The sequence below is a fragment of the Pieris rapae genome, chromosome 1 (genome assembly GCF_905147795.1).
Source record: "Pieris rapae chromosome 1, ilPieRapa1.1, whole genome shotgun sequence".
Taxonomy (NCBI): domain Eukaryota; kingdom Metazoa; phylum Arthropoda; class Insecta; order Lepidoptera; family Pieridae; genus Pieris; species Pieris rapae.
In genome coordinates this window covers 12,211,658-12,237,629 of record NC_059509.1, presented here as the reverse complement: position 1 = coordinate 12,237,629, position 25,972 = coordinate 12,211,658, and the positions used below count along the sequence as shown (strand labels likewise).

The window sequence follows — 25,972 nt, the reverse complement described above, 5'->3', positions numbered from 1 at the left end:
ATTACTAGGAAAGATTTAATTGTTAGTATTAGACTCCAAAACTACTTAACAAAAATAAACATCCAACTGTACGAAGCTAAAACATTTACACTTCCCACTGAGATCTTTGATCGTATACATTAAATTCCACGAGTTTATATTTAAATGAAAACACATGAACTATACTCATTTTCTCCGCAGCTTAGTAGTCAACGCAGATGGCGTATAACTGAGAGGGCATAAGATTAGCACCTGGCGATATCTTTTATCAAGAACTTATCTCGTACAAAATGTTGAAATGAGTCTTACCCATGCCTTATGAGAAGATAAGCGATAAAATCAAACGTCCCAAAAAATTGAAACAAATTTTGTTTCATTATTCGCTTAAATATCCTTTTAAAACCTTTTACATAAAGAAACTTAATTATTAATTTGATAACTCAATATAAGTCAAGTCACTATGTTTTATTCTCTGCGTCGTCCTTAAATGTTTTGTTATTAATACACACTACATACCATGTAGTGCACCATCGACTTTTAAAATACTTGTTCATACACTAGTTATTCCCATGAGTCAAATCCAGAATTGGATTATGCATGAAATCTCTAGAATGAGTTATGGAGCAGAAACAAATTATGTATATTCCTCAAATAAAGACTTTTGATTTTCTCTAAATGTTTTCTTCTTTTTTACGGGAAAACATACGCTTTTTATAAGGAAACAAAAATAGGGCATAGATGGCTCCCAAACACATCATCTGCATGATGGAAGTTACAAATGAGAAAGAAGAAATAAACTTTATTGTACCCAAAAACAGGATATTTAGGTTACATAAAGTGCGCTACTCTATGATTCCCTGTGATGTTTAACCACTAGACTAACACTGACTCAGTAGAAAATACAATTATGTTAATCTTTAATGATCAGAAAGTTATCTAATCTAAAATACACTTAAAAAGCCAGTGGATGTTATATTTTTTATAGTGGATACCGCAAATTAAACGTTCCTTTTACTGTTGAAATATAGTTTAAGTTATAAAAACGTAGAGGCGTAGCGGGTCTACGTAGATTGGTACGCTGTTTATCTATATTTGAGTTACAAACAAATGCTACATAATATTTCTAGCAGTAATATGCAAAGTAATATTCCCTCACTAGCAAATCCCTCTGTAGTTTAACTTAACAATATTTAAACATTATAATTAACTTAATTCAGCGTTGCCAGTTTTAAACAAATGTAAAAAATGAAACAACATTGAATTCTTGTGTAAAACTCTTGGGAGTTAAGTTAGCGGATTTTTATGATAATTGAATTATTTGTTTATTCAAAACAAATTTTGTTATTTTAAATTAACATGATCAAAAGTGGATGAAAAAAAAGATGTAAATTACAAGTGAATGTGACTAGTTGTACATATGTGAGTTGACTAGGAATCTCACAAAATGACTGTTGTGAAAAAATATATTTTAAACGTAGGTTAGAAGTGGTTCTGTAATAGGTGTTTAATAACTAGCTAGGCAAGTTTTTTCAGAGAAGTTCAAGTCAATTTTTTGTGCACTTTAGTTTTGTCTTTGTTTAACTTTATGTAGGTAAACTATAAAGAAGACACAAAATATGAAAAAAGAAGGTAAAAGCGGATGTAAATTATCGGAGAAGCAGTTTCTGTCAAAATATCTAGACAACAATCTTTAGTTATAAAACAATAAAAATTCCAAACAAAACATAAAACTGCACTTATTATAAAACTACATGCACAGGAAATATACACGTACAAGATTTAGTAACATACAAAACCTGATTAATTTCGCACAAGTTCAAATTAAAATTTTTGGTAACAATTTAAAAAATATAGTTGTTCTTTTACGAGCCTAATATAAAATGAGCAACAGATAAGTCCCAATTCGTTAGAGGACGCGTGACAGACATGGGTTCAACATGTTGCTAAATCATACTTTGGTCACGCACGCTTTCACACGCTTTTATGAATTCATTATTTTATGCCCAATTCGTTATACTGTCCCTAATTAAGCGGATCAAGGTTTTGAGTTTCGGCTTTGATGTGGGTTTTCCTCACGTTATGAGGTTGCGTTGCTTCACTTTAAATTTATAATTTGGCATTAGCACATGTTCTGAAAATTAATTTCAACTTTTGTTTATGCCACGAATTATTTGCTTTCTGATTTTGACTAACTGTTCATACAGAATTTATTAACAGAACTGTTTATTATGTATATATCACTGTAAATTTGTGAGAATTAGATACATTTATTATAAAAATCCGCTACATACTATAATAGTATGCAATCATGTGATCCGTATAATGCAATTAAACACTTTATTTTGTGTGTTTATTTGAAATGAATTTAAGCAAATTTTACCAACTCCACTTAAGAACTCAAACTTAGAGCTGTTCATTTTGTTATGAAAATAGGAATGTTTAATGATATATGTATGTTCAGTTTATTTTAATTTCGGCCTAGATAACTCTCAGCCACTTTAATTTTAGAAGCGATTTTCCACCGCTAAATCCTTACCAATTCAAGGCACTGTCAATTCAAATTTATTTATTAATATAAGATATAATAGTTCTATATAACCTGCTTGCTTAAACTGTACGATGAAGTAATTAGTAATTTTGAAATATTAAAGGAAAGGTTTCACTCCTAACGAGTATTTCTAAATATTTAAACCGTTCAAATATAAAATAGTATATTAATGTGTGTTCCTAAGTAATATAATCACAGATAATATCTTCAAAATCACTGTAACGTCGAACGAAATGAATATTGAAAAGACATCTTCTTTCCAATTATTAATTAAAGTTCCACCGTCGAGTTAATTTTTAAGAAATAAATAATTTGTTGCAAGTACAACCTGATATTTCTCTCAGGCTACAGTCGGTCGACATAACGAATGTACCAAATGTCTCTAAGTAAAATGTGTAAGTAAAGTGCATCTTTGACTCTTCTGTTTTATTCAGTCTGTTTGATTCGTCTATGTCAAAGCAGTATTAAGCATTCATTAGCACCAGACTGACTTGACTTTCACGTCACTTACTTGACAAGATTTATGCGGGTAGTGCCGTAAATCGATACGCTAGGGAGGTGACGATTCGAGGCACATCACTAACGAACCATGGCTTAACGTGAATTTGCCACCTCTTAACAAGCTAGTACACCTTATTTTATTAGAAGCGAAGGTTTCATTTTGATGTTGGTATTTTATGGATATGCAATAGTTGGTTTAGGGTTGTTAATTACATCTGTTATGCTAATTATTTTAAGGTGGCCTAGCAGCTGGCTTTGTTAATATTTTTGTAGTTTAAATATCTTTTATTTTTACTGTCCAGACATTCTAATTAATCCACAACGTATACGATAGAGGTACAATCGTTTTATTTATTACCGACGTTACATTTTTAAAAGTATGAAAAATTCAACACGGGTAGTGTAAGTTTAATTAAAAAAAACAAACTAATTTTTTTTAACGCTTAGGGCTTAAATATAGCAGTATCAATATATATACGCACAGTGCATCGCATTAACTCGAATTTCTACATAGAGATAGATTCAGATTTCTAATAACTACGTATATATAATATATACTATAAAACCTATAATAAACTACAGGACTTAACATCTAAGTACTTTAATTAATTGGTGATAATATATTAAAAATCGATAAACCATATGAAATTATACTGCTTTATTTGAAAATAATCTAAATATAATGTACATTGTACGTCTCGTAATGTAAGTAATAAAATAAATATACCAATAATACGCTGAGCTTCTCTCTAAGTACTTTAATTAATTTCTCATAAAAATTCCATTACGGAGAATAAAAATCGATAAAGTAAAATTTTACTGCATTATTTAAAAACAATCTACATGTAATGTATGTATCGTAATGTAAGTAATAAAATGAATATACCAATAGCACTAAAATGAAATACGTTCATATTCTTCAATAAAACCCGCCAGTAAAGTGAAGGTGTATTTTATATAGCTTATGAATAAGCCCCGAGTCACGCCATAGTATTCAGGGTTACGTAGGATAGATCTTGTAGCAGTTGGTTAGTAACACAAAAATAAATTACAATTGCGCAATGCTGACCCACGCTGTGCGGCATCGGGCAGGAGTCTCACCTGATGTGCAGTAATACAGTACCACCCATGGATACATACATACCCAGAAGACTCGCAAGTGCGTTGCCGACCTATGAAGAATTGGTTCGCTTTTTCTTGTCTCCTTAGTCTTTTCACTAAGGTAGGCCGTTCGTGCAAATAAGTTATTTAGAAAACTTTTGTTAAATCTGTAGGTACCTATGCGTAAGGGAATAATAATTACTTAGCAATGCATTTATACATTAGGTCTGAGAATAAATACCCTAGATATATAAATATTATAAATCTTCAATACGATTTAATGAGTTTTTGAAAGTACAAAGTACGTAGAAATATGTTATTAAAATCGAAAATTTTTCAATTGCCTCGTAAAATCTATTTTAATTAAGATATTTTAAAGTAATCACTTATCAAAAAGGTCTTGTTATTTATCTATAGGAGGACCTATATCTTTTTGATATCCTACCAGGAGCTGTATAATCAAGATAGAAAATTATTTTTAATACTTGTGTATAAAAAAATGTTCGGCTTTTCTGTAAGTAAGCCTTAGTTGAAATTTAAACTGTTATATTCGTTACTAGTTACTTTTTAGTTTCTACTTTCTTTAGGTTTTTTATTAGTAAAAAATATGTAAAATAAAATAAAGAGTTTACCTACTGACGTTCATAACCTGTGGTGATTCCCCGTTCAGCACTTTACCTTACAGCTCGTGTAAAGGTTTCGCATTTTAACTATTAAAGTATGAAAATGTGTAGTACACTTGTGAATTTACTTTATAATTTTTAACACTTCTTTATAGCTTAAACGTATTTCCAATTTATTTCGAAGCAGTGCGATTTTCCATTAAAATATATTTCTATTTAATTAAATAGCAAGAAACTTACACCACAAAATTTTTGTTTAAACGTAAAATATGAAAAAACTTTTTAAAATCTTTAATTTTCGTTTTATTAATTTTTAATTATTTGATTCTTTAAATTAAGAAATAAAATTACATTGTAGAACAATTGCAAGTGAAGAGGGCCTAAGTTATCAGAACAGCGCCCGTACTTTGTAACTGACGGCTATTTCTGAGGTTATTGTTTCGCACGGGTGCAATGCTGATACTAAATACACTACAGAAAATCTGTGAACGTTGTATATAAAAATGTGGGTTATCCATAAGAGATAGACATATACCATCACGGACTTTTCTGTAGACCTTTTCAATGTGTACAATACTTAGTACATTATTTTGAGAGAACTCGTAGGGTTCAGCCTGCGTTTGCAATGTAAGCGAAAAAAATGTAATTATTTACGACATCACATTAGAAACCTCAAAAATAACAGTACTTCTCCACTATTGAATGGATTTAAGTTATTATACATATAAACCTTCCTCTTGAATCACTCTATCTATTAGAAAAAACCGCATCAAAATCCGTTGCGTAGTTCAAAGATTTAAGCATACAAAGGGACATAGGGACAGAGAAAGCGACTTTGTTTTATACTATGTAGTGATAGTAGGAGTGCCTACTCATTTCAGTGTATAACTACCTGGCAAACAGGTCTAAACAGGTAAGTCAAAATAGGTGACTCCATCGATCTTCTAACTTATCTAGGAATATTCTGTGTATCAAAAAACTATCAGTAAAATAAATTTGTTTATAAAAAATATTTAATAAAAATACGTCTCATCTGGTTATTAGATCGGTGAAGGACGACCTCCCACGGGCTCTTAGACCAATAGCTCTGATGTAGCAACATTGGGTTCGCACAAAACAAACACTCATTAACTCTTATTATTAGGATAAGGATCGCTGTCTGTATCGCTATCGCAGTCGGAGTAAGAGCCCTTTTATTATAAAGTATAAATAAAAATACAACTTGTTAAAGAGACGTGGTAAGTGTGGGGTTTGGACCGTGAGATGCAATGTACCCCACTGAAACCTACTAGCCCCCTCTTCTCGCTATGAACGGGAGAAATGGTATCAGTTTCCCATGATTTGTGTTCTCTGAAAAGCGTCTGCTGCGAGGCCAAGCTCTGGCTTACATTTTCGAACCATCTCCACGTTGTTTTTCCATAGGCCGTCGCTGTTGGCCTGTACCACAGCTATGACGGGAAGCGACAAATCCAATCCAAAGATGGTGGTAAGGAAACTACGTCCAAAGTCCTACGCTGGACAAATCTGTTAAGTGTGTTGCGCTGTGTCGTGTGCGATACACCTTGTGACAGATGAGAGATGCCCCCCACCCAGTTAAAATATTGTTTAATGTAAGAATATTTTCATTTTCTAAAAACCCTAAAGAATTCAGACGAATGAAACAGATGGTAAAAAATGTTATTAATAAACTTCTAGAACTCTTCATTATATTAAATACGGTAACCTAAGTAAATATTGTTGTATATTATTAGCATTATAACAAAAGAAAATACTTTAAAAGCCTTTCTAGTTTCCTTTAATTAAAACGCTCTTTACAATAAACACCTTATTGTCACAAATATTTTATAATCTAGCGACTAACAATTTGTACTGATTCTCCTATGAGTCTTAGGCATTTTAAAACATGTAAAACACGCGAATATATTTTATCCTTGCAAATTAAACTTGTTTTTTGTATTGAGTTATTACCAATAATAACAAACACATTATTACTATAACCACATAATAAATAATAGTATGTGCTTCGACACGAACGGTACCGACTTCTTCAAGTCATCGTGATGGGCAAGGTCAAGGGAATAAGATCCACTGGTAGAAGGAGGAAGTCCTCCTCAATATCAGAGAATGGACGAGAGTGGCCAGCCTAGTATGCTTGGCGAAGAATAATGATGAGCTGACCACCAACCTCCAGCAGTGGAGAGGCACTACAAGAAGAAGAAGACCTAATGAAAGTATAAGAAGTACTTCTTTCTTATACGTAATTGTGCACAGGGCTTTGAACTAGATAAACTTTAAGATTCAGAGATGGAACATATAGCAAAACTAAAAGTTTCTAGGTCAAAATCCAGTACTATTTTGAGATAGTAATATAGAGCGAACTCTCAACTTCTACCCTTATCTTAGTGAGTTTAGGAACTTCTTGAAACACATACATTGTTATAAGTAAAAGAAAGGACGTCTCTCTAAATGTACCGTACATGCCACGTTTTTTACCAAACAAACGATTTTATTTTTTTCTTTTGCATTGTATTACTAGCCCGGGAATAGTATGCTTTAATTTATGAGCAATTCTTTAAAGGCCGGCAACGCACTCGCGAGCCCTCTGGCATTGAGAGTGTCCATGAGCGGCGGTATCCCGTAACATCAGGTGAGCCTCCTACCCGTTTGCCCCCTGTTCTAAAAAAAAAGAGTAATTGTTTTTATTGTAACGGTACCAATGTAAGTCTATTTGTTATATTATCACCAATGGTTGACTAAAGATAATTACTGTGTATGTTATATTTAGACTTAAGTTAACTACTCTGGAAATATTGTCAATAATATTATTACAACCATCAGCTTTGGAGGATTAGTAAAAACAAAATTACGTTCGATAAAAAATACATGAAACTATTAAACATACGAATGCAGTATTTTTATATAAAAAAATAAAGACTCCAACCATTCAAGCAAATTAAATTGACAGCTCCCATGAAATTTAAAGAGATTTTTAAAAATATGGAAGTCGTTCAATACGGCCAACAGACGCAGCGCCAAAATAGATTATTCAATTCGAATCCATCTCACGTGAAGACTGAAATCGGTCAGAGAGGCAGCGAGGGAATGCTCCGAGCCCGACGTGACCAGACTAGCTGCACAGGCTTTATTATATCATCAGATATTCCATAACAAAGGCTTACGGCAACTGTTTAAATATTGTTAACTAGTTCCGGTACATAAGTGATTTATCAGATTCAGGTACTAGATCTGAAATCAATACGAAATGTTGTAAAACATACAAGAAATACAAGAAAATATGACATCATAAATTTAACACACTTGCACACACACATCACATTATATTAGAACTTAAGCAGAATAATGATCATACATAAAAATATTTCCAACCTTTGATGCTCATAATAACAGGCTTAGAAATAATGATTTAGAACAATTTTATACAACCGAGCGTTAAAGAATCGAGAAAAGAGCGTACCAACTATTTAAACGCCGGCAACGCACTCGCGAGCCCGCTGACATTGCGAGTGTCTGCGGCGGTATCATCAGCCTCCGGCCCGTTTGTCTCTGAGTGTCTATGGGCTACGATTACTGCCCTTTTTCGGCGTCCCGCAGGAACGTTGGCCGTTGGTTATTATATAAAAGAAATGATTTTCGACTTGTTGCAACATTTTTCATTGATGCTTATCCCATATTCATTGTTAAATTTGAGCTTTTACCCATTTACAATACGACAAATAAAACTTTTAACACATTTGTTACTTCGTTAACCAAATAATATTTTACTTTATAATAAGTGTTAGATTATATATTATATCTCACACCACCGCCCCAGTGCTCTTTCCACACAGAATTGAAGGGAAAACAGCGTTTTCCGAATATAATTAATTACTAAGGCTAAACGCCTAATTACCTTTAGTCTAAAGCGATTATTCAGTTCATTAATGGTGTTTTAATGGTCCCGTTTGATTTCGATGACATTCATTCTAATAAATTAGGGTGCTAACGATCAATACGCGGTTTGCTTAATAGCACTAACTATTAAAATTAGTGGCGCTTTATTGGTCTTAATATTAGATTCTGTTCTTATAATCACTTTCCCTCATCAGTATTATGTGCCAAACAATATATTTACTATTTAGACATACCTCGTTCCTCATCTACACCGCTAGTATTAATTTCATAGAAATATTACATTGGCACAGCCAGATTTTGAACACATGATCAACTTAGAAACCAAGCCAACATACCACTAATAAATAATTAATAAATCAGATGAACAATTAAAATGATTAAAATTCAAGTTAGGCGTAGTACATTTTTAAAATCATTATTTTACACAGATAAATGATTGAGATTAATCTAATTTTTTTATACAGGATTCTGGAATTGCGTACAAAATCCCCGTAATAGTGCCTTCATGATAATAGGTTTTCGATCCAAAAGTATGTTTATAGATACTTCAGAATACGCACACTAGGTGGCGTGAATACAAGTCTGAATTTCAAATATCAGCCAATATCAATCATCAATATTTTGTAATTACTTTAATTTCAATGCTTTGTCAATCTGACTCACTTCAAGTAGAAAAAAAGATGAAACTACGTGTTTTCGAGGAAACCTCTTAAAAACCATGGTAAAATTAATATTACTTATAAGCTGTTGGATTTTTCAAACAGATTTCTCTGGATAAAGTACTGGCCACAAACTATACTATACTACTTATGTTGTATAAATTATATAGTCGAAAGATGGATTGCTTTTAGACATAGCATCGCAAAGTTATGACCGGCACTTTGGGTGGCTATCAAGTAATATCCAAACTAACTAGTTGAAGAGCTGTCCTAGTGTTTTTTCTTAATTATATTTATTAGATATTTTGTACCTTATATATTATTTAAGTTTTTGGTTCTATTCAATTGTTTCATTGCATATATAATCCACCCACAGACGTGTTGGATCCCACGGTAGATACAAGCAAGTTTCATTAATAGAGTTTTCATATGTTTTAATGTGTTAAATTAAGTCTACACAGATTAGTCTTAGGTGAGTTACTAGTTAGTCTGTAATGTTAAGACCCTATTTCTAAGCGAATTTATTCTAAATAACCTTTATAAAATGATTACAAATAAGTAATAACTACTGATTGTGGAGTGTATTTTTAACTTTTGTTGTAATTAAATTGATAATCTATAATTAATTTTGAAAATTAAAATTGTGTTCTTTTTAGTTTATTTCTATTATCCTGTTATAGTTTTTTCTTTATGTATTATATACAATTATACTTCTTGCCTGCCTTATCTAAAAAAAATCTCAGGGGACGCCTGGAAGAGCGACTAGTTGACCTGCTTTTCAATTAATTAGGTTTTAGTTGAAATATTAATAATTAAAATAAAATAATAATTCATGTCATGTAAAAAAAGTTTGAAGTAATTTTTGGATTCTTAATGTAAATATTATTTCTCTGTTTTTTCTAAAAAAAATTGTCTATAGACTTCAGCGAGTTTGACATCCCTGAGGTCGCAGGTTGGATCCTAGGCTATGCACTAATTGACTTAGTCTATGTGCTATATTAACACTAGTTGTTACGTTGAAAGAAAACGTGTTGGTTGGTCAATGGTGACTGTCAATTGTGTTAATTAGGCACGGCAGGATCAACTACTTTAAAAATTATGCGGAATTACTATAACTTAACAGTTCTGTTATTTCACCTAAATGACTTGCATGCTGTGATAATATTTGCTATTTTCATTCAACCTTAGTACAAATAGTATATTTATAGAGAAGCCAGGACAATATCGTTGAATCCTATCTAAAGCAAACAGTAAAATGAGTTTTCCTGTTGACCTTTCAGACAAAGCGTCGTAGGTATCGCAAGTGCGTTTCAACAATAGTATAATGGTGTCGAGATAAATACCGCTCTGAGTATCTTGAAGTAAATTGAAGAAACCGTGTAAGATTATTTCGATAAGTATAAAAGAAACTAGTTATATGAATAAATAATTTCGTCCGCTCTCAATTGTTTAAACAATTACCTAAAGATATGGATACTTCAAACCTTGCTTTCAGACAGACCAAATATAAAGAGCCTATTTTTACCTTTGGTGTGAGCTTCAGATTTCTGTTTATGTTTCGTGAACATATATTTTAACTTATAGCCAAGTTAGTAATAAGCTGTAATACGACTTTTTTGGTCTAATAAATGCTGGTTTCCTAACGAAGTTTTCGTCCACCATACAATGCGCACATACACTGAAATTATATAGATTCTAAAGTCGTTAGATATACAATGAACCATATATTAAATATAATTGTTTGAACGTTCAGTGTACATTACATTATATTGTTACGTATATGAATAAATGATTTTGTTATTCGATTTTTTTAATGTTCATCAGTTTCGGAATGTATTGCTCAAAGCGAGTCTCTCAGTCTATTATACACTAAGTTTTTCGGACGTGAATCAAATGGATCGCGTGATCGAACTCGTTTATACCGACCTGTTCGATGCGGCAACTTACCTCACTGTATGAGTTTTTATAGCTACGTAATAACTAGCTTTTCGCTCGAGACCACCATAATGCCAGCTTTGCGTTTGGGTGATTTTAGCAATGTTTTCGGTTGCTTTAATTTCTATTAAATGAGTTTAATAGATTTTGTTTTAGCAAAGACAGTCCTTTAACCATTTTATAGGTTCTGTATGCAGCATACAAAATCAATCAATTGTGGCCAGAGTATGACATTTAATATGGTGCTTGACGCCAACATATATAAATTGTAATCGAAACTTATAACAAATAATAAATTGAATTTTGATCGTAATTGACATTATATAAATTTGATTGTTATATTATATTTCGATTGATCATATCACCGGATTGACGAAGATAATTCTGCAGCTTACGCGGTTAAAAAAATTCCCTCTGTGACTGATGTCGATACAGCTAGACTTGTATATTTTAGTTATTTTCACAGCTTAATGACTTATGGCTTATTATTATGGAATCATGCTGCTATTGTCGAATCTATTTTCATCCTGCAGAAGGGCTATTCGTGCAATCTATAATTTAAAATGTAGGGAATCTCTGAGAGATAAATTCAAGGAAATTAATATACGATTTACTAACTTTCCCTCGCAATATATTTATAAAAAATATTTTCTATGTATACAAAAATAGTGATAAGTTTACTAGAATAGAACATAATATGCACAATGTTAATACTCGGAACAAAGTCAGGCTGCAATTTCCCCGTAATAGACTATCTAAAGTTAGTAATTCTTTTTTGGCAAAAATTAGTATTCTCTTTTATCTCTACCTTTTAATAAATTTAAGAAATGTATTAAAGAAAAGCTGTGTAAAAAGGCTTACTATAAAGTTAGCGATAATATAGTTGATAAAAAGGCCTGAGACTAGTGCTGGGCAGGCAGTACTTCTAATTAATTTGCTATATTTTTAAAATAAGTATTGTTTGCTGATTTGCTTTTTTTTAAAGAATACCGAGAGTTTTTAACGTCGGCTTTTTCTTTCGGCCTACACCCTCTGCATAGTAAACGTATTTAATTTTTTCTTTTCCAGCTATTTTGGATATTGATAAGTCAGGAATTTCATTATAATAATTTACATCTTGTCTTTACCAATTCTTTAACAAAAGCTTAAATTATAATAATGGAAAATGTTAATAAAATTACTATTACCAAGAACCTTTAAGCTATGGAAAACAAAATAAACCAAAATACAATTGCGTCGTTATCCAGGCGGCATTTTCGTACACAAATTGAATATCTGAGTGTCTGAGTGCAATGATGTCCCAATGCTGCGATATTCTGGATACAATTGCAAAATTCAATGGAAATTGAATTTTTAGTTATACCCTATCCAACGGAATTGCAACATTATCGTATATCGCAATGCATTTGATTCTACCGTCTATTTTGGAAATGAGACAGCAAAAATAACCGTTCAATTATTGCCGCTTTTCCTGCACTCAGTTCGGATTCATCTGCGTGGAATTTGGCTAAACAACTATAATCTCTAATAGGGGATTTCCTTCGTAGTTTTTATTCTTTGTATGTTGATAAGAAAAGTCATTGGTTGACAAACAAAAATACAATATTTAAAAATAAATCGTTTAGCTGAGGAAGCGGTACATTCAGATCGATTGTTTATAAAATAACCACAGAGTTTAGTGAATAGCTAAATTGGTAATGATGCAATTATAATACTTTAGTTATCCAATTTCAAAATATTCGACAAAGCTTTATCCATTATAATGGTTATTTGTGTAATCGCTTCTCATTAATTTAGGTACACAACAGGTTGATAATTGAGAATTGAGATTCAACGATGTTCGTGCATTTAAATAGGTGCTAATAATACCACTATATTATATGTATTAGGCAAGACAGTACATTTTCTAAAGCATGGGTGTTATGTCCTGACAGCCAAAGCCAGACGCAGGCATTTTCTTCTACTTGTTACATTGCAATCATTCGTTACATAACAACTAATAACATTATTTCACTTATATTCTATTGTTACTCCTCTATTACTTAGATAACACATGCATTGTGGCAAAAGTGACGTCAGTAAGTGCACAATGGAAGGGTTGTTCTTTCTATTACATGCTTAAAAAGGCAAACATTGTGAGGAAATCAGCATTCGTTAGGCTCAGAAATCTATAAGAAACAAACACAGGCGAATCTGGGACCGGGCTCAAGGCTTAGGGTGGCACCCAATCATTATTAGTTATTGCATGAAACATGAACCTTAACAGATCTTTGGACCAATTTTAATGAGTTTAAAAAAATGTCGTTAATTCGAAGAAATTGAACAACCGGTTGTAAGATAATATCTTCATTAAACGATTGATTTTTCATCTACAACGATATAATGCTGCTGTGCAAAAACTGTAGTGACAAAGACTTTACCTCGCTATCACTTAATTTATAATAAATATAATAATATTGTATGTATGTCGCAACCAACTTTCTTAGTTAGTCGTTCAATTAACAGTTTAGCCTTTTAACTAAATGGTGTCGTTTAACCGAGTAAGATTTTCTGCCGTAGCGTTTATTAAAAAAATCAATAAACTGGCTGATTAACTTAGGCTTTGAAGATTTTCGTTTTGAGTGTGACAGTGGCAAAAAGTCAATTTAAATTTAAATTAACAATCACCAGGCTGGGCATGTAAACTGACGTATTATACGTGCGGCCGAAACGCTTTAGAGCGGGACAGAACGCATACGTCATAATCACATCTCTCTGACGAGATCGGTGACGTAGCGCCGGTGCAGCTGGTACGTAAGAGAGAGATAGACTATATAGACGTGTTATTCTGAGTCTGGTAGAGTGAATTAATATCACAGAAAAAAAAAAACATAAATAAATAAATATAATTGCAAATATTGCATATATTTTAATGTACTTTGTGATCCGACCACGGATTAGCATCACTTTCTTCAAGATTAGCAACTGGATAAGTCAGTTGTTGGCACTATGCTTTGTTGATAATCAACGTCGATTTCATCAAGCACATAATAGCATATAAAGTTATCTAAAGTTATAAAATACTAACTAAAGATATAAAATGTCATAAAACCCCTTTTTCGTCACCTGTCTTCTGCGTTTAATTAAATTGCTTTCTTATGAAGGATTGCTTTTTCCTTTTTGATTTTATAATAAACGTTATAAAAGTGTCTTAAGGTATAAGACTTTTCTGACATAATAATTTTATACCAACGCTGCCTTGAATTAATTTTTTATGCAAATGAATTCGTCTCAGTGGCATCGTCCCTAAACCGAAAATGGATTAAACTAATTTTCTTATTAAGACATTTTAGTTTAAAAAATCCTGATTTTGGTATTAATTGTTTTGTGAATGTTGTTAATTTTCTAGTAAGATATGTACCCAGCTCCTCACAATGTGTTTCTTTCTCGTACGAGTGTTTATTAGCCCATAGCAATAAAAATGAATTAAATCTTTGGTTTATACACCTAACCATATTTTCCATAAATTATTATTATTAATTTTATTTTTTCGTTTCAGTATCGACAGTGGATGTGGACGCTGTTTTGGGTCGCACGGCATCTTTGCCCTGTGACGTCACACCGGATGCTACAGAAGACCGAGTATATATGGTTTTGTGGTTTAGAAAGAGTGGCGGAAAACCAATATATAGGTATTATTTGTCATATATGGCTCTATCTTCGTATTTGTGTACTATACCTATTAATGTGAAACAATTTTGTCTCCGCGAATCGAGACTAGAACCTAGGGTTTTCATTAAATATAATAATCTAACTACTAATATAACTACCTCATTATATATATTTTTTTCTATTTCATGTATAGGTGAAAAAATCTCCCATTTATAATCTTTAAGTGTCCACAGACAGCAATTATATATAAATCTAAAATAGAAATATTCATGTAGCTAAACAAATAAATGTATTTTCGTACAATACAATACAATAGTACATTTTTTTTATAGAACAGGGGGCAAACGGATGCTAAGTCATACCGCCATGGACACTCTCGATGATAGAAAAAAAAACAAGTTTTCCATAAATTTTTCTGCAAATTAACATCTCGAGAATAAAAAAACAAAAAAAATGGATGCGTAATTAATAATATTATCGGCTAATGAACCTTTGGAACACCTAAGTGGATGAAAGGAAGCCAAATAGAGTCGATCCAATTAGCATTAAGAAAATAACAAGGAAACACACTCAAGATGCTTTACAATGCTTGTAAATTACCGTCGTCGTGCGGACTTCCTTTCTTTATTAGGCGTTCTGTCCTTTACTAGAGGGAGCTGCTTACTCAATCGTAAACAGAAAATTAGCTCTAGAAAGCTCTTAGGAGATCTATTGTCCTGTGAAATTCAAATTCTGTGGAGAATTGTGGACGGGCATAATGAGATTCTAAATTTAAATCTGACATATTATATAAACTCAACAATTTTGCTGAAATATGTTTTTTAAGAAACAAAATTCTCTCCTGGGAAATAAATACAGATAATACAACATTTTCTACAGCTGTGATACTTTTTTGACATTCAACACCTTTTTTCTTCAGTCACCGTGATCACGCCCGCTGAGCACACACCCAAAGCACACGAAACGTCGGATAAATTTAAAATTATGTATCAATAATTATAAGTTTACAATAATACATAACTTCAATCCGTTAAAAAAGTGTTTTCTTTAAACAACATTTAGAGTTTATTTTACCTGAAAACAATCACTTTTATCCTACTTTTCTTATAATCCAAAATGATAATGACAGACCAAAGCTAGCGTATATCCCACAGACTACCAAACAAATTAAATCACACATAAGTTATATAATATATAAACAATAATCCTTATACATATGTCAGTCTCATTTAGCGAATTATAACTATACTTGCTGTTGTTGCTTAGAAACTTAACGACTTTAACTACTTATTGTGAAGGGAAATGACATATAATGTTTAAAGAACTTTATTTCTCATTACTAAACAGAAATATTTATTTACATGAGAAACTTAATATTAATATGTATATATTATATACGAGCGAGATACACGTCGCCATTAGCCGTAACAATTTTAGTCAGCTATGTTCATTCTAACATGCATCTTTAATGCCTTTTTGAATTTGTCAAACACTCCAATATATGTCATTCAAACTACTACCCACTCAGAACGATTTATACTCCTACCGTGGCCCTACCCAAAAACTATTTACAAACTGCGCCCAATCAGGTCATCGATACCATGAATAACACCTATATAATCAATTATTTGGGCCAAACTAAATCACCAAGACCTGATTATATTGTGATATATAATCATCCTTAGAGATACACTTTGCGATACATACTTAACTTACTCAATAGTCCTAATACACACACAGGGCACAGAAAATTCACAATGAGTCTTCATCGCGTTCGGAGCCTCGTGTTTCGCCTCGCTCCAATTCTTTCCGGCTCTCTTTGCCTTGTCTACAAGTGTACGGCACCAGGTTTGCTTGGGACGATCATGCTTCCGCTTTCCTTGCGGATTCCAATCATGCGCCTGCTTGGGAATATGATTGGGATCCCTTCGGGGTGTATGTATACACTATCCAATTTAATTTGTGTCGCTTGATCTGCTGGTTAAAGCAGATTTGACGTTGGATCCGAATATTTTAGCCATGATTCGATGCGTCAACATCCGTGACAGCCATACAGGCCGAAGCAAAAATCCGTAGCTTTTGTAAGAGTCAATCATCGAAAATAGTAAAGCTTTTTAACATCGACCACGTGAATGATTTAGAATAGATATAGTTTTTTTTATTACGTCGTACAGAACGTTTAATACTTAACCGTTAAACTCTATGTATAGATAATACAATTTACAATTACAATAGATAACACAATTGTAGAGAGAATATCGTGATATCTCAAAATACATTCTTATAAATAACTCTTTGTTTAAAAACATCGTTGGATATTAACGAGGCCAATATGTCAACGACGTTCTTAACGAGCTTTTTTATTGTTCTGTCACTAATTATTGAAGTCATTAAGAAGATACAAGCTTTTAATTGATATTTTTATATTGAAATTGCACGATGAGAGCTATAGCTGTAATCAGAATATGATTGAGTGAGTTTTAGTTGGTTCGGACTGATACAAAATACCATCATAAGGCATTTTTTTCCGTGCACCAACAATATGTGTTACCAGCTACCCACTGAAAGAAATGACGTAAAGAATTCCGAAAATTTAAGCTGGCAGTGCGAGTGTCCATGGGCGGCGGTATTACTTAACAGCTGGTGAGCCGTTTGTTCAGTTGCCTCCCGTTACAACATAACATATATTTAGAAATAGTTTAATTGACGTAAGTATCAGATCATAAGAGCGTGTTACGTGAGAGAAGACGCTCTCCGCCACAAAATACCTGATTATGTAATAAATATGTAAAGCTACTTATTAAGATTCCAATAATTTAGAGCCTTTTGGCTCATGACATAGTTGTGAGAATTTATACCTAAATTATATTTAAGGCAAAATGCCGATTAAGTGTTTTGGAAAGTACAGATTTGTATATTATTGTCAATTTGATAAAAATGTTGATCGATTGCGATACGATATTATCCTCGTTTCAATAATATTAAAAACTGTTTGCAACATTTCATTAATGTATGAATTAAAATGTGTGTATGATTATAAAGAATTAAAGTATGTGTTTTTCTCACCAATAACAAACACAAATTCAGAAAACACAAAACAATTAAACAGTATCTATCTAATAATAATAAGTAAATCGAACTTATTATTATTATTCTTAATCCTGTAAAAAGCCCACTGCCTATATAAATTAGGTTATGGTTAGAAAATTGAGAAAACGTACTGTCCGGAAATTGGAAATCTTCATCGCCTCCTTTATCTTAGCATTTGACAGGTATTTTTCTCGGTCCCAAAATAAATTAAGGGAGAACTGTGCCCACGTTTATTCGTATATGTAACATTTTACTGTACATTTTTTTATGAAATATTTTAAAAAATAAATAAATATTTCTTTAAAAATGTAGACTTTAAATGACTAAAATTTAGATTATTTTTTTATTATTTTTTTTAATAATCAGAGTTGAGTTTATTACGCCTTAAGATTCTTAAATCAAATCAGATAAAATCAATGACTTGATAGTTTGTCGTGCCTATAATTCTTGCGTTAACTGAATAAGCAATTCGTAGCGAAACGGCTACGGAGTCGTAGCTTCGTAGACCGCACTAAATTAGTATTATTAATCTTTTTCTTATTTTTAACAGTTTCGACGTACGTGGAAGATCCTTCAATAAAGCACTACAGTGGTCAGACCCTGGAGCCTTCGGTCCTCGTGCCTACTTCGCGACCGTGTCACGCCCTGCTTCTTTGACACTTAGCTCCGTGCAATTAGATGATGAAGGCGTCTACAGATGCAGAGTTGACTTTAAGAATTCCCCGACTAGAAACTTCCAAATACGGCTTACTGTTATAGGTAATTTTGGCTATGCAAGAATATGGTGTTATTGCAAATTATTATAATTATAACCTCACGTTAGGTAATAAATACATATAGTTTTAGTCTACTGCAGAATATCTATTAATACTATAAAAAAGAATAATTTGATTGTTTCAGTACCCTAGAACTGCAAAAGTACTTGACCCATTTCACCATTAGAATCCCAAATTATTCTCGAATTACTTTATGTATAGAATAGTTTAAAAAAAAATTGAGATCTGTGTGAAAATTTTGAGGTTGTGGGTACAAACGAAAAAAAGCAGTGAAAACCAAGTTTTAACGGTCCTCTATACAGATCTCTATCTGCAGTAACTGCAAATCAGATCCATTTTATGACAGTCTTCATGTGTGTGTAGGATGCTGCAGCCACTGTTGATCCATCACCAATAATATATTAATTTATCTAGTTTCTTTTTATTGTATTATTGTCCCTTTAAATGTAGTACACACTTTTCATTGATGGAATACATGCATGTGGCATATATTGCGTTTTTGTACGTGTTCCGTTAGTGTATTTATTTATGTATATAATAAATAAATACATATCCAGCCGTGCAAAACCCGTACTGATCGCTACTTATTTATAATTTAGTGCACGATAATTATGACTTTGCTAAAAAACAATTTTTATTAATTAATCATGACAAATTGTTTTTAATTGATACGCTGATAAAGATAACAAGTAAATTTAATATGTACGAAGTAACAGTAAATAAACCTTCGGTATAATATACTCTGTGACAAGAGATGTTTTAATTACAATCTGTCATTTGGGATCCGTAGGTTACAGACTACGTTGATAGGAGCAATCCCGAACGATGACGTGAAACAAATCTGTGGGAGACAAGTCGAATTTGAAAGGAAATTTGATCTCAATTGATAAAATTGCTTTATTTCGCTTATCTCGAAAGCCTATCTTTTTTAAAAGTAATTTCGTTATCATGGCCCAATTTGTCAGGTTAGGTAGGAAAGTTTGAAAATAACTGTAAAAAGATTTCTGCAAAGATATAAAATGTGATATAAACATGGAAATTTAGTATTAAATATGTTAGCAGTTCTAAGAGGAAAATTAACCAGTTTTAAATAGCAAAACAACTTTAAAATCTATTGTGACATAACTCTAGATGGTTGCGTTCCTATGAATTATATTAACTGTTATACAAACAAACTTCCTTTATTGTTTTTATATTATATTTATATTTAAAATAAACCATATATATTATTTATTTAATGCAGTTTTATCACTTTTATCATAAGGTATTTGAAGAACCTATATGACCCAAATATTTATCCCTTGATAAATTCACGTCATCTTAAATGAATTCACCTGAATTTATTAAAATAAAAGAATTTTCTCGGAACTAATTTAATTCCGCATGAATATTTCAAAATATAAATAGATGAGAGCTGAAAAAACGGCGAGTTAACTGAGGTAGGATCTTTGAAAAGAATTGGCCCATTCAAGACGGAGCCCAGAGAAAAGGAGATGGGGAGGTAAATTTCTTTTTGAGAACAAAGAATTTAAAGCCTACTTTTCATATATGCAACTCCATTGAAACCCATTAAGCTCCCGCTGCGAGGTAATTTGCAAGAATTCTTTTGTTAGTAAGGGAAAGCCCTTTATAAAGTCGGTAATCAGGTGTGTTCATAACGTTGGAAATCTAATTTTACAGTGAAATTTATTTCAGAGCCTTTATTAATTGGCGCAAATAAAATTAAGACGTGTATTTACGATAACGGTTTGAGTAGAATTATATTAAAAGAAAATTCGGCTATCATTATTGATAATGATAGCTTTATTTTCTTAAGTCAAGTAAGATATTACTAACAGTTATAATAATTTTAAATAATATTGTACATCTCACATCTGGGCATAAGGTTTCTGTATCTGTTTCATGATCAATCGTTAGTCTAATTGGCAAGTTGATTCTTCTGTGCCTAACGCACGCCCTCGACTTTTTGGGTCTAGGGCAAGACGGTTGCCTCACCAGTTGTTGTTTTAATTCACCGTTCGAGCGACTGTTAAATGTGCACATAAATTGAATGTCCATTGGTGCACAGCTGGGGATCGAACCTACGACCTCAGGGATGAGAGCGACACGCTGAACCCACTAGGCTTTAGGCACTAGGCACTAGGCTATAGTGCTACATAATATATAAACATCATAAACCATTTAATAGTTTCGATTGAAATATGTGACAAAATTATAGAATCGGTTGTCTGTAAAGTCGGTTTACTGACGATAGTTGAACGTCAACTATCGTCAGTAAACGTCAAAGTCAGACAACATCATAAGAAAATACTGTTGAACTGGTTGCATTTTCAACAGAAAATTTTAATTTTATTTATTTGATAGATATTTTATTTGGATAAAGAAAAGGAGCTAAATGAAAATCACAATGGAATTGATCAAGTTACATTTATTTGTACGCATAAATACAATTATGTCAATTTTTTAACGAACTAACGCTGTCGAACACGTAGGCCGATTGTGCCTCTTTGTCCCTTGTTCCGCGCTCTCGCTTGCACTTTAAGCCTTAAGTGGAACGCCTCAGAGTGAGGTAACGCCGCATGCGTCACGTATTTTCGTGCGTGCAGCCGGCTCCATCGCATTATAAGACGTTGTTACGTCAAAAAACAAGATTAATTTGTATCTGTTTCGTAGATTTTTTCTGATAGGCAAGTAAGTGATCAGCCTTATGTGCCTGACACACGACGCCGACATTTGGGCTCTAAGGTCGAGTGTTACATATCCGTATATAAATTTTCATTGGTGCATAGCCAGAGTTGCATTACAATATTATTTTTTGTTGTATTCCGTTATTTCTGTAAATTTTTAAACATACATTTTTTTTCAGTGCCACCACATCAGATGTTACTTTACGATAAATCAGGTGCCGATGTCTCGGGCATTGTAGGACCTTTGGAGGAAGGCGCTGTACTTGTATTGGTTTGCGAAGTACGTGGAGGTAAGAAAATTTCTCTCCTATATATAGTAAAAGAAGTACGTACGTTTTCGCCTGTATTGACTGTTTATTTATACTCATTGGATGAAATTAATATAATATTGCTAATAAATTCTAAATTATCATTACAAATATATTTCAATATACGTATATATTTATGTGTTTATGCGAACCATTATTATACATATGAATCTCAAAGCGACAAACCCAAGGTCTGATAGTAATATTATTGCTCTACTTTCAATACCTAATCCTGTGTACCTCAGATACTCTCTTTACTCTTTAATAATATAAAAGTCATATTCACTATTTGAATATCACAGACTTTAATTTATTGGCATGATAAATGTCACATACACCATGTGGCGTTTACAAACATTTTTTGTTTTTTTAGAACAGGGGGCAAACGGGCAGGAGGCTCACCTGATGTTAAGTGATACCGCCGCCCATGGACACTCTCAATACCAGAGGGCTCGCGAGTGCGTTGCGGGTCTTTTAAGAATATGTCTAAAAATTTGTATTCAATCTGTTTAATTGTTTTTTTGGAGTAAAGCTATCTAACAATATCTATTCGTCACTTTCTAGAAAATAGGTAATGTGATACAGTGATGAAGTGCTTTATGTTTTTGACAAATTCAATATCAACATTTCCAATTGCCATTTATACAATAAATCGTGTAGATTGCCCCATATATACACATTGAATTCAACTGCTTCGTATTGGCATTGCTAACGATTAGATCATCAATCACAGTTTTCATTTCACAACGAATGCGGTCCAAACGTATTCGATAATAGTTATTGGACCATGCTATTTTAATACTTACCTAATTACAATAAGAGCTAAATTTCTATAACTACAATTTGTTATTCTAAGGACATAAAATTAGTAAACAAGGGCCTATTGTGATTACACTGTTTCAATCAAATAAACATGCCATTTGCAATATTCGAACGATTTCAATGAAGCGTCTAATTGTTACGATCGATAATATGTCAGTGCATTACAATACAAATTCGCTTGTATTTATAATTTTAATTATAAAATTTTAAGTTTTAGTATAAGCATTAACGATATTAGTAATAATAATAATAATAAAAGCCCTTTATTCGCTGAACATTTAGCGTAAATGCTATTCTTATCAAACAGTAATATTCTTAAATCTAATTATATAGCGAAAATCATAATTTATTCTCTTGTCAGGTTGTCTGTTGATATAGGCCTTCCCAATTGTTTCCAGGTCTCTCTATCCTTGGCAGACCTTCTCCTTTTGTTAGATCGTCCACCCATCTTTTAATTTGAACCCCTCGTTTTCTTTTTCCGTTCCTCGGATACCACTCTATTACATCCTTAGTACATTTTTGATATAAATAACTTAGTAGGGAATGCAATCTTGATTCAATATCGCTAATTCGCGATCTCGTGGGGTTGAGAATTACAATCTCGCGAGATCTCGAGTACTTTTCAAAAATCCATTGTTCAAATTGAAAACGCTTATAACTGCTAAGATATGGCATTAAGATAAATTAAAATACGATATTACTTAAAAGAAAATATTTATTGTAAATATTTCTAATATATCTGAGATTTTACAAAATATTATGAAACTTCTATCTACCTCTCTGGGATAATTAAAAGCACTATACTACACAATATGTAAAAAAAAGTGTTTTTGGAATTAACTTCTTAAGAAGCAAAGCTCTCGATAGTGCCTTCTAATATCTCGCTATGCAGTGATTGATAGTAACAGTATATACATACCCAGCAGCTAAAAATGCCCTCTGAACACTGTTTGGCACCAGCATGAGTAAGCTAAGAGCTAAGAGTGAGTAAGTAAGAGTAATAAAAAAACTGTAAAACGCTGTTTCTTGGCGCATTCTTCTCAAACCAAATGCACATGTCTTTACAATTATCAGCCGTTGTTAGTGTCTTCACACTATTATACATTAATTGTAAGTTAAATAATGATATTATTCGCAGCTCATAAGAAGATATTATGTATGAGTTATAAGTTAGAGATAAGAATAATATGTACATAATGTAAGTGAGAAATATTGTTAAATTATAAATGTAAATTTATTAAATAAATAAATAGCATGCTTCGCCGAATAAAAGGGTTACTGCACGGGTGTTATCAAACGAACACATAAACGTATTATCCAGTGCAGGCCTTAGTATCTGAGGTGTCGTGGGGGTTGGCAACAATAACTACATAGTGTTTTATAAACACATGTTCAGTATACGCCTGGAGCTAGTGCCAGCCCTGAGACCAGAGGTCGTTTTGTAACTCGATTGTTTACATATGCATTTTAATCTTAATAAGTACTTAATTGTAGTATTTAACAAATCAAAAGATAACGTCGTAAAACCTCACATATAAATATGTACGAATATAGGGCCGAGATGCTTTCGGAAAATTTCAGAAAATTCGTGAAAATAAAGTCTTAAAGGATTCTCCTTTAATCTATTCGTTTTCAGGAACGTATTACAATATCGGATGGCTTCCTAAAACAATTTTACTCAAGCTTCTGAACATGAAGTGAGGGCTGGCGTTTTAAATTTCAATAGGCAACGCTCCGCTGCATCTGGCGCATCACAATGTGAACTAACTGAAATTAGGATCTGCTCTTCGATTTTTCTATTAGTTTAGAACATCAATGAAATGATATTTTCATATCGATAAGGTTGCGTCAATGTTGAATTTTTCGTACCAGTTTAGAATAGTTTTGATATTTATTATCATCACATCGTTTTAGGTTGTGATAAGAATTCACTAGACGGGGGACAATTCACTCCATATATAATAAATCATTTTGTTACTAATCTAAATGGACTACATATTACTAGTATTATTTCTATGGTCTAGATATTTATTTTTTTAAAGCACGGACTAATTAAATTTGTATGTGTCTAAAATAATAACGATAAATATTTGCGATATAATAAGTGTACTATATTATTCATATATATAGTACTAGTAGTCTAGGGTTGAGTCTTTTTAAGTTTTTTTAAATCTAAAATTCTGAAATAGTTCCTTTGTAAAGTTTCCATACGTTTTCATTGCCATCCCTTGCGTCTGCCACCCATTGATTTACGTCGCATTTGCGGAGGACCCAATGGAGTCTTTATAGAAACATTTGGAGAGATATTCCATTCCAATGGGTTCATTGAAAAGTCCGCAGTATGGCAGGCTGGCGAAGCGCCAGGTCTGCACCGCACAGATTATCTTTGCCCGTGTGCCTACCGATTGTAATGATGCAGTGGGCCAAACATACACTCTATAAAATTTCCTGCGATATCGCCATTGTTTAAATTCAAGTTTTATTTTTGCATTTCAGGCATCTACCATTTTTGTCTTTCATTCATTCATGTAATTTAAAATTTAAATCACCATAATCTCTAATATTTTGTTAATCTTTTCGTATTATAAAAAAATTCACCAAAAATCCAATCGGGAGAAACCAATATGTCTATGTGATAGATTGAAAATAATATTAGACTGTATTTTTTTTTGTTAACGATCGCCAACTTGATACGTCTCCTTAGCATTCCACATAAACACGCAACTTTCAATTTACAAGCAAATAATTTTTCAAACAATAAAATCAAATTCTGCATTCTGTTTTTCATACGAAATATCATATTTATTCTCATTAACTAAATTCTATATTTAAATATTGTACTTAAATTCAAACACCAATATATTCAACAGGTCGCCCGGAGCCCGTGGTTACATGGCTGGTAAATGGCAAGCCAGATCTTAGATATATCGGAGTGAAGACAGACACACACGTCATAGTTAACCGGTTGGAAGCCCAACAACTAACTAGGGACAGTCTAAATAGCACCTACAAGTGTCGAGCTACGAACACGAACCTTGTGCCGCCGCAAGAAAAATTGGTGCGGTTAGAAATGAACTGTAAGTTTGAACTGCCTAATTAAGTAATGCTTGTCAAAAAAACACGTACCTTTTTTTCAGACAACTTTGTGATTAGTGTAAACGTCACGAATATGAAGAGATAAATCTTACTACGTAACTTTGATTGCAATTGCTATATTTTTTTATTATACTAATTCCTTAACTTTGTAATTGGATTGAAACAAGATAGTACTGGTATGTAAAAGGTCGGTGATATGTTCTTATAAACTGTAAGATTAAATAGAAAGTTTATTATATTGAAATTCCTTCTTTGATTTGTTATTAATAACCTTTATTACGGTA

The 25,972-nt window shown here is 32.4% G+C and overlaps 1 protein-coding gene across 1 annotated transcript in view; it reads left to right on the top strand.

Moving 5' to 3' along the window:
• LOC111001558 (neural cell adhesion molecule 1) overlaps positions 1 to 25,972 on the top strand; it is a 93,579-nt gene that overhangs the window by 50,007 nt on the left and 17,600 nt on the right. Inside the window, exons 3-6 of the mRNA XM_022271487.2 lie at positions 14,797 to 14,929; positions 18,550 to 18,758; positions 21,642 to 21,752; positions 25,463 to 25,669. Coding sequence (XP_022127179.2) covers positions 14,797 to 14,929; positions 18,550 to 18,758; positions 21,642 to 21,752; positions 25,463 to 25,669 — 660 coding nt within the window. The remainder of the gene's footprint in view (positions 1 to 14,796; positions 14,930 to 18,549; positions 18,759 to 21,641; positions 21,753 to 25,462; positions 25,670 to 25,972) is intronic.